The 9,312-nt window shown below is 36.8% G+C and overlaps 1 protein-coding gene across 1 annotated transcript in view; it reads left to right on the top strand.

The window, feature by feature from the left end:
- The first annotated feature begins 2,286 nt into the window (after nt 1-2,286).
- Nucleotides 2,287-9,312, top strand: part of HCN1 (hyperpolarization activated cyclic nucleotide gated potassium channel 1) — a 220,978-nt gene continuing 213,952 nt past the window's right edge. The window contains 3 exon segments of the mRNA XM_088827586.1: nt 2,287-2,290; nt 3,083-3,165; nt 3,168-3,344. Coding sequence (XP_088683712.1) covers nt 2,287-2,290; nt 3,083-3,165; nt 3,168-3,344 — 264 coding nt within the window.

Here is a 9,312-nt window from a genome sequence, read left to right as displayed (position 1 = left end):
ATTGATTAGGACTACCACATATTGAATTCTGGATATATGTTAGGTGTGAAATGAACTGAGTAGCTAATTACTTGTGTTCTTATATTTTTTGTCAACATGACATAGAGATCGAATCAGTTCAGTTCAGTTCAGTCGCTCAGTCGTATCCGACTCTACATAGAAATACTCCCATCTTAAAAGACATGAAAGTTTATGCAAGTAAAAATATATAAAGGTAAACCAAAGAAACTGACCTTATTTTAATACCTTAAAAATAAGAATGTTCTGTGTCAAGAGAGCTTTTTCTGGCCCATTTGATTTTCTTAATGTTACAATAATAAGAATTCTGAAAGCATATTTGAAACCTTCAATTGATAACTGAGATCATAGAAGCAGCCTAACCTCTAAATGATTCCCATCTGTGAAACCAAAAAGAACAGATCAATATATTCCATGAGAAATCTTGAATTACTTTTGATGACTTTTTGGTTAAATAAACCATAGTAAAGTAAACCAAATACTTAAGGATAGGTTAAGGCTCACTGATTTCATACATGGTTATTAGATTGAGAGGACCCTGAATGCAACTTATCAAGTATGAATGTGGAAGTATTGTGGAATTAGTCTGCTAATTTATGGATATATTCATATAGCACAGTCTAGGATTTGACCTTTTTAAGAGCAGGGTGGATTATGCATTGCTCCTGGGGAAAATATTACAAAAAATTATACTTCTGGTGGACAATTATGCAAATATTAGGGCAGGATTTGGTATTCTGAATCAACTTATCTTAATCAAATATTCTTCCACCTATTCTCTCTAGAGTTATTAGACTCCAACTGGACATAATTCTAGAACTACAATATTATAAAAAAGAACTCAGTGAGTATTGTAACCAGCTCGTTCCTCACCTTGAAGTCATATGAACAACATAATGTTCTGATCTGGGCAAATGTAAAGCACAGTAGTCTTCCACTGACTTATTTTGTAGTTTAGTTTGGTGAAAATAAAATTAAAGCACTACCTTTAAAACGTATTTTGATTATTTTTTATTCTGCTGACTCATAAGTACCACTTAAAACATATTACTAGTGGGTCAGAATGGTCTGTCTTTCTGTTACCCACAACCCTGGAAATCAAATCAATTTAAAATTCAGATCACTTGGATGGTAGCAAATAATGAATTTTTTAAAAATTTCCTGTCTTAAAAGACAAAAACAAAAACTTTACACTCCAAGTCACAGAAGGTTACTTTTGCTGTTATTATTAACTCTGCAAAATTCTCCTTCATTCATTTAACAATTCACTGAGTATCATCTATAGTGTCGTTTTGTGTTTTCTGGCTTTCATGCAGTGGCACTAAGAATAGATTTAGATAGGAATTTATCACTTTAGAATGTCTACCTCATAGATGGAAAAAAAAAAACCCTGAAAATATTAATCAATGATGTTAGCCACTTGATCAAGAAGTTGAGTAAAGCTTGCCCTGAGACTTACCCTACAAGCTGTGCTGTGCTTGGTCACTCAGTCATGTCCGACTCTTTGTGACCCCATGGACTGTAGCCCGCCAGACTCCTCTGTCCATGGGAATTCTCCAGGAAAGAACACTCGAGTGGGTTGCCATGCCCTTCTCCAGGGTATCTTCCCAACCCAGGGATCAAACCCAGGTCTCTCGCATTGCAGGCAGATTCATTACCGCCTGAGTCACCAGGGAAGACCCTTAGACAATAAGAAGTTGTGGCTTTGTTTAAAGTAGACCAGGTGCTTCCTTCTTTGGTTAGCGTGACTGTCTGCAGATATATTGCTCCATAAGGAAGTGGTCTTCTCATTCCAAATCTTCTGTGAGCAAGGTTTTAACAAGGCCATTAATAATCTACCATGATTCAGCTATCCCACTTCTGGGTATTTATCCAAGGAATATGAAAAACACTGATCTTAAAAGATATATGCACCCTATGTTCAAACAATATTATTTATAATAACCAAGACGTGGAAACAACCTAAGTGCCCATCCATGGATGAATGGATAAAAAAGATGTGGTATACAAATACAGTGGAATACTGCTCAACTATAAAAAAGTTGAATTCTTACCATTTGCAACAACATGGATGGACCTTCAGTGTATTATGTCAAGTGAAATAAGTCAGATGAAGCAAGATTAATATCATATTATTTCACTCCTATGTGGAACATAAAAATAAATAAATAAACAAAAAATAACAAAATAAATGAACAAACAAAGCAGACACATAGATACAGAGAAGAGTAGGGGTAACCAGAGAGAAAATAGCAGGGGATGGGCAAAATGGGTAAAGGTGATAAACTTTATGATGATGGATGGAAACCAAATTTTGGGGTTAGGCATGCTGTAATCTATACAGAAGTAGACGTATAATGTCATATATATGAAACATACGAGTTGACTCACTGGAAAAGACTCTGATGCTGGGAAAGGTTGGGGGCGGGAGAAGAAGGGGACGACAGAGAATGAAATGGCTGTATGGCATCACCGACTCTGCGGACATAAGTTTGAGTGAACTTCGGGAGTTGGTGATGGACAGGGAGGCCTGGCGTGCTGTGATTCATGGGGTTGCGGAGAGTCCGACACGACTGAGCGACTGAACTGAACTGAACTGAACTGAATCTATACAGAAGTAGACGTATAATGTCATATATATGAAACATATGTTACTAACCAGTGTTATCGCAATAAAAAATAAATATTAAATAAAATAATAACCATCTCAGCAACTGTTCACATGTGAATTTTATGCTTGCTGAGGTATATTAATTATAAGAGCTCAACAATCAAATTGGGCCCAGCCAACTGCACACAGTCCTGTATACATCAAAAGTAATACTGCATACATTATGGTGGTTTTTTTAATCAGGTAGATAAATCAGGATGGAGCTACATGGATTTGACTATTTGTAATTAGCTTCTGATATTAACTGGTGTCAAAATAGCCAAATTTCTGTGTTTGTTCCCATGTTAGGTTTTGAGATGGCTCCAAACAGTGAGATCACTTTAGAACACACAATGTTGAAGGTCAAAAAGGGAGACAGTTTATGAAATTAATTCTGTGAGCACTATATAATAGAGTTGGTATATAAATCTAGCACAGATAGTCTACTGACATTGGTAGTATTCTTAACTTTAAAAAAATTGATTATAAGAATTGATTTTATTTTGGTCAACAGATTTTCCACATGACATATGATCTTGCCAGCGCTGTGGTGAGAATTTTTAACCTCATTGGCATGATGCTGCTCCTGTGCCACTGGGATGGCTGTCTTCAGTTCCTGGTACCACTGCTGCAGGACTTTCCACCAGATTGCTGGGTGTCTCTAAATGAGATGGTTGTAAGTAATTCATATTACTTTACACTGTGTTTTCTACATTTTGCCAAAAAAGTTCTAAATATTTATGGTAGAATAATCTAATTATCCTCCTTAACTGGTAAGAGAAAATTTTGCTTCTGTGGATATAAAATCAGATGTTATGTTCTTGTTTCTACAACTAAATTTTATTTACAGGAAATGTTCCGGGGGGGTATATGTTATAGCATCTATTTTTAGATGTTACTCTGTGTATATTGAATTTTATTTCAAAGGTATACATCCAAACACACACACACAAATCATAGTACTATGTTCTTTTAAAAATGTCTATTACTTAGAATAACTTCTTCTCCCTTTCAACATGATTTTAACATTTACTGTGTTCAAGACCTGCAATTTTGGGGGCTGGAGGAGAAGGGGACGACAGAGAATGAGATGGCTGGATGGCATCACCGAGTCTATGGACATGAATTTGAGTGAACTCCGGGAGTTGGTGATGGACAGGGAGGCCTGGCGTGCTGTGATTCATGGGGACGCAGAGTCGGACACGACCGAGCGACTGAACTGAACTGAACTGAAACATGAAGACATATTACATGAGTATGAATGCAAATGAGATATGTATGACATGCAGTGCTATTTCAGATAGTACTTCCATCTAGTGAAAATATCATGGAAAAGATGGCCCTTTAAACTTTACCATAGAAAGATGCAAATATAAAAAAAATCTGTGAAATAGAAATTTGACTTCCAAAGTTAAGTGTACTTACAGTCACACTTATTTTAATTTTGAGAGCATACGTTTTGATATAAATACATAATTCTACACTCACAAATGGTGAATATTTTTAGCATATATATACACACAAAGATTTGTTTTCTCCTTAAGTTCTCATATTTTCTTTTTGTATTACATTACATTTACTACGGTATTAGTTAACTGTGCATGAGAATTGCCTTCTCTTACATTTCACATTTTATAGGAGGCAAACTGTTTAAGACTTTCACAAAATTTTAACTTTGGCATAAATCAAATACCCTCCTCTTTCCCAGATTGTTCTGTTATTAACCATAGTTTATTATTGTGGAAATGACACTGACATCTTAATATACATTTTTATCTCCTAATAATTGAAGCTTAGGCTTTGTGTTTGAAGACTTAAGGGGTTTATAGCATGTGTTAAGAATGTCTTTTCTTCTATCTTTTTTGTCTTATTCCTATGTGTTTTCCTCCCTACTTTCTTCCCTTCCTTCCTTGCTCCATTCTTTATTCTTTTCACTCTTTTCTTTGAGACTTAATGTTCACCTGGATCTTTCCTTCATTTCATTTATATCTGATTAAAGGCAATGGCAAGCCACTCCAGTACTCTTGCCTAGAAAATCCCATGGATGGAGAAGACTGGTAGGCTGCAGTCCATGGGGTCACTCAGTTGGACACGACTGAGCAACCTCACTTTCACTTTTCACTTTCACACATTGGAGAAGGAAATGGCAACCCACTCCAGTGTTCTTGCCTGGAGAATCCCAGGGACGGGGGAGCCTGGTGGGCTGCCGTCTATGGGGTCGCACAGAGTCGGACACGACTGAAGCGACTTAGCAGTAGCAAAGGTCTCTTGCTCACAGAAGCCTTCCCTCACGAACCTTTGTATTACTCAATTGGTTTATATTTTATCTTTAAAGAATTTAACAGCAGACACACACACACATACGGGCCCGCACACACACACAAACACACATACTTTTGTCACTTATTATTTTTCTGTTTTCCCCCACTGGAAGGTAAATGTGAATGCCATTAAGTCAACGGATTTGTCTGGATTTTGTCTATACTTTGTCTCTGGTGCCTTGAACAGTGCCAGACACAGTAATTTGTTGTAATCTAATTACTTATCATCAAAAATTTCAGAAACGTTCTAGATGTAGCTTCTGATATCTAAATAAATCAAGAAGTTTGATCAACTCACTTTTTAAATCTATGTATTCTCATTGATTATAGATGTCACTTTTCTTATCACTGAAGAAGCAAAATATAAAGACAATACAAAGATACTAGGGGGTGAGGGAAAAAACAAAAACACATATAAACTCACTACTGACTGAGTGAATAGTTATAAAAAGCACTAAATAACACTGCTGCCAAAATATGATTCATCATTGGTGTCAACTAATATTTAAGTTTCCAAATAATTTTTATTTTAAATTCTCTCTAGGTATCTTCCCAAAATAAATATTGTCATTATTAAAAGAGGAAAGGGATTATTTTTAGGTATTGATAAATAGAATATGATTGTATAATTATATTGATAGGAAATATACTACTTAATATGTGTAGTGGTAAGCACATTTAATGAAGAAAAGTTGTAATATCATACTTGTTTTTCTTTAAATTCCACTGGATGTACTCGTTTGGGTCTGTCTGTGTATTTAATCTATCAAAGCCAAACGTGTTACATTCGGATGTTGAACAAATACCTTTCCTGGGATTTCCCTGGTGGCCCATTGACTAAGACCCTGAGCTTTTAATGTCAGAGTTCTGGGTTCTATCCCTTGTCAGGGAACTAGATCCCACATGCTTCAACTAAAACTGATGCAGCCAAATAAATAAATTATTAAAATTTGAAAAATCCTCTCCTTCATTTGCAATTTGCCGCTTCTAAATTTTTTTCTTTTTGGCTATAGTTTTGCTTATAAAATTGGCTCCTGTTTCCTTACACATTTATTTAATATATTTTCCATGTTTAACTCTAATGTAGAGCATCAGTTCAGTTCAGTTCAGTTCAGTCGCTTAGTCGTGTCCGACTCTCTGCGACCCCATGAATCACAGCACGCCAGGCCTCCCTGTCCATCACCAACTCCTGGAGTTCACTCAAACTTATGTCCATCGAGTCGGTGATGCCATACAGCCAACTCATTCTCTGTCGTCCCCTTCTCCTCCCGCCCCCAATCCCTCCCAGCATCAGAGTCTTTTCCAATGAGTCAAGTCATCTCATGAGGTGGCCAAAGTATTGCAGTTTCAGTTTTAGCATCAGTCCTTCCAATGAACACCCAGGATTGACCTCCTTTAGAATGGACTGGTTGGATCTCCTTGCAGTCCAAGGGACTCTCAAGAGTCTTCTCCAGCACTGCAGTTCAAAAGCATCAATTCTTCGGCGATCAGCTTTCTTCACAGTCCAACTCTCACATCCATACATGACCACGGGAAAAACCATTGCCTTGACTAGACGGACCTTGCTCAGCAAAGTAATGTCTCTGCTTTTTAATATGCTATCTAGGTTGGTCATAACTTTCCTTCCAAGGAGTAAGCGTCTTTTAATTTTATGGCTGCAATCAGGATCCGCAGTGATTTTGGAGCCCCAAAAAATAAAGTCTGACACTGTTTCCACTGTTTCCCCATCTATTTCCCATGAAGTGATGGGACCAGATGCCGTGATCTTCGTTTTCTGAATGTTGAGCTTCAAGCCAACCTTTTCACTCTCCTCTTTCACTTTCATCAAGCGACTTTTGAGTTCCTCTTCACTTTCTGCCATAAGGGTGGTGTCATCTGCATATCTGAGGTTATTGATATTTTTCCCAGCAATCTTGATTCCAGCTTGTGCTTCTTCCAGCCCAGCGTTCCTCATGATGTACTCTGCATATAAGTTAAATAAGCAGGATGACAATATTCAACCTTGACGTACTCCTTTTCCTATTTGGAACCAGTCTGTTGTTCCATGTCCAGTTCTAACTGTTGCTTCCTGACCTGCATACAGGTTTCTCAAGAGGCAGGTCAGGTGGTCTGGTATTCCCATCTCTTTCAGAATTTTCCACAGTTTATTGTGATCCACACAGTCAAAGGCTTTGGCATAGTCAATGAAGCAGAAATAGATGTTTTTCTGGAATTCTCTTGCTTTCTCCATGATCCAGAGGATGTTGGCAATTTGATCTCTGGTGCCTCTGCCTTTTCTAAAACCTGCTTGAACATCTGGAGGTTCACGGTTCATATATCAGAAACCTAGACAGCATATTAAAAAGCAGAGACATTACTTTGCTGACAAAGGTCCATATAGTCAAAGCTATGGTTTTTCTGGTAGTCGTGTATGGATGTGAGAGCTGGAGCATAAAGAAGACTGAGTGCTGAAGAACTGATTTTTCTGAACTGTGGTGTTAGAGAAGACTCTTGAGTCCCTTGGACTGCAAGGAAATCTAATCAGTCAAATCTAAAGGAAATCAACCTTGAATATTCATTGGAAGGACTGATACTGAAGCTGAAGATCCAATACTTTTGACTACCTCATTCAAAGAGCCGACTCCTTAGAAAAGCCCCTGATTCTGGGAAAGATGGAAGGCAGGAGGAGAAGGGGACAACAGAAGATGAGATGGTTTGATGGCATCACTGACTTAATGGACATGAGTTTGAGCAAATTCTGGGAGATGGTTAAGGACAGGGAAGCCTTTTGTGCTGCAGTCTATGGGGTCATGAAAAGTCAGACATGACTGAGAGGCTGAACAACAACGATGTTAAAGTTCTCCAAAAATTTTCATCCATCTCAACAAAACAAAGAGAAGTATATCTACATACAAAGAAAGTTATAAAGAAGTGAAAAGCCATAATAAGAAAACAGCACCCTATGTTTACATTATCATACTTATAGTATACAAGCCCTAGCACTTTGAGAAATGCTATCTTGTTTATTTCTTGCAGCATAAGAATGAGGTAAACACTGTTCTCCATTTTAGTTCAGAAAATTGAAATCTTTAACGGTAAGCCAATTAATCATTCTCACACCTTTAGTAGATTATAAAATCAAGGTTAGACTGCTGTATCTATTTGACTCTGTAATTTCTGTTCTAAACCACATTTTAATACCTGATGTTATTATATAGATTATAGAAAACAGGAAAGAGAAGTTCCAAGAAAAAGAGACCTATAGTCACAGCACACCAATTAAAGTAAAAAGTCATATAAATCAGTATTTGAACTCCGACAATAAAAAGTGGCAAGACTGATACGAGGCATAGCTGTAGAAAAACAGAAGTCAAATTGGAAGGCCAAAATTGAGAAGCCAAATTAGGAGGATGCAGGACATGACTGACACTAGTCATTTTGGGGAATGAGGTTAACAGCTGTGCTTTAACATTTGACATTGGTACTAAACAATTTAACATGATGATTATGTAGAATGTTGAGTGAATTCCTTATATCTTCTTTCTTTTCCACGTCATGTTCTTAAATGAATTATATTTATAAGTACTATTTTGAATCCTCCTTAACCACTTTTTTATTTATATCTATGTTCTTATTTACATATATATAACATATATGTATTAAGTCTTGCTTAAACACATAAGCGTGTATTAATATATCTGTACCCTTCTCTCTCTATATATATTTAAATCCTCCTTAATGATGTTTGCAGGCTTCCCAAGTGGCTCAATGGTAAGAATCTGCCTGCCAAACAGGAGATGCAGGTTGGATCCCTGGGTCTGGAATATCTCCTGGAGAAGGAAATGGCAACCCACTCCTTTGTTTTTGCTGGAAATTCCGATGGACAGAAGAGCCTGGAGTTTCCAGTTCATGGGGTCACAAAAGAGTCAGAAAAGACTTAGCGAATCAACAACAACAAATGATGTCTGCATTTTAATGTATATCCTTATTTATAAATCTCTAGCTACTTATCCATATATGTGCTGTGATGAGAAATTCAGAGGCATTGCCATAACTATACTACATCCCTAACTGGTAATTTGTTCAGTAAATTTATTGTTACATTAATTTCTTTTAGCCAGTTCCTTTCCAGTCCTTATAAATTCCACTAAAATTATTCCTTAAATGCTATTTTTTAAAAAGCCAACTGCTAAGTATCCTGGGCTACTTGAACTGATGTGGTAAGAGATACTGACTTACAAAAACCAACCTGAACAGGGATTAATCTTGCTGTTCATTTGTAATATTTGCTTTTGTTTCATTCAAGAAATGTCTCATTTCTTGCAATTCATTCAAGAAATTATT

This window comes from Moschus berezovskii, chromosome 18 (genome assembly GCF_049115385.1).
Source record: "Moschus berezovskii isolate FMDL1 chromosome 18, NW_MosBer_1.0, whole genome shotgun sequence".
In the NCBI taxonomy this organism is placed as follows: Eukaryota; Metazoa; Chordata; class Mammalia; order Artiodactyla; family Moschidae; genus Moschus; species Moschus berezovskii.
This window is presented reverse-complemented; position numbering and strand designations above follow the sequence as displayed.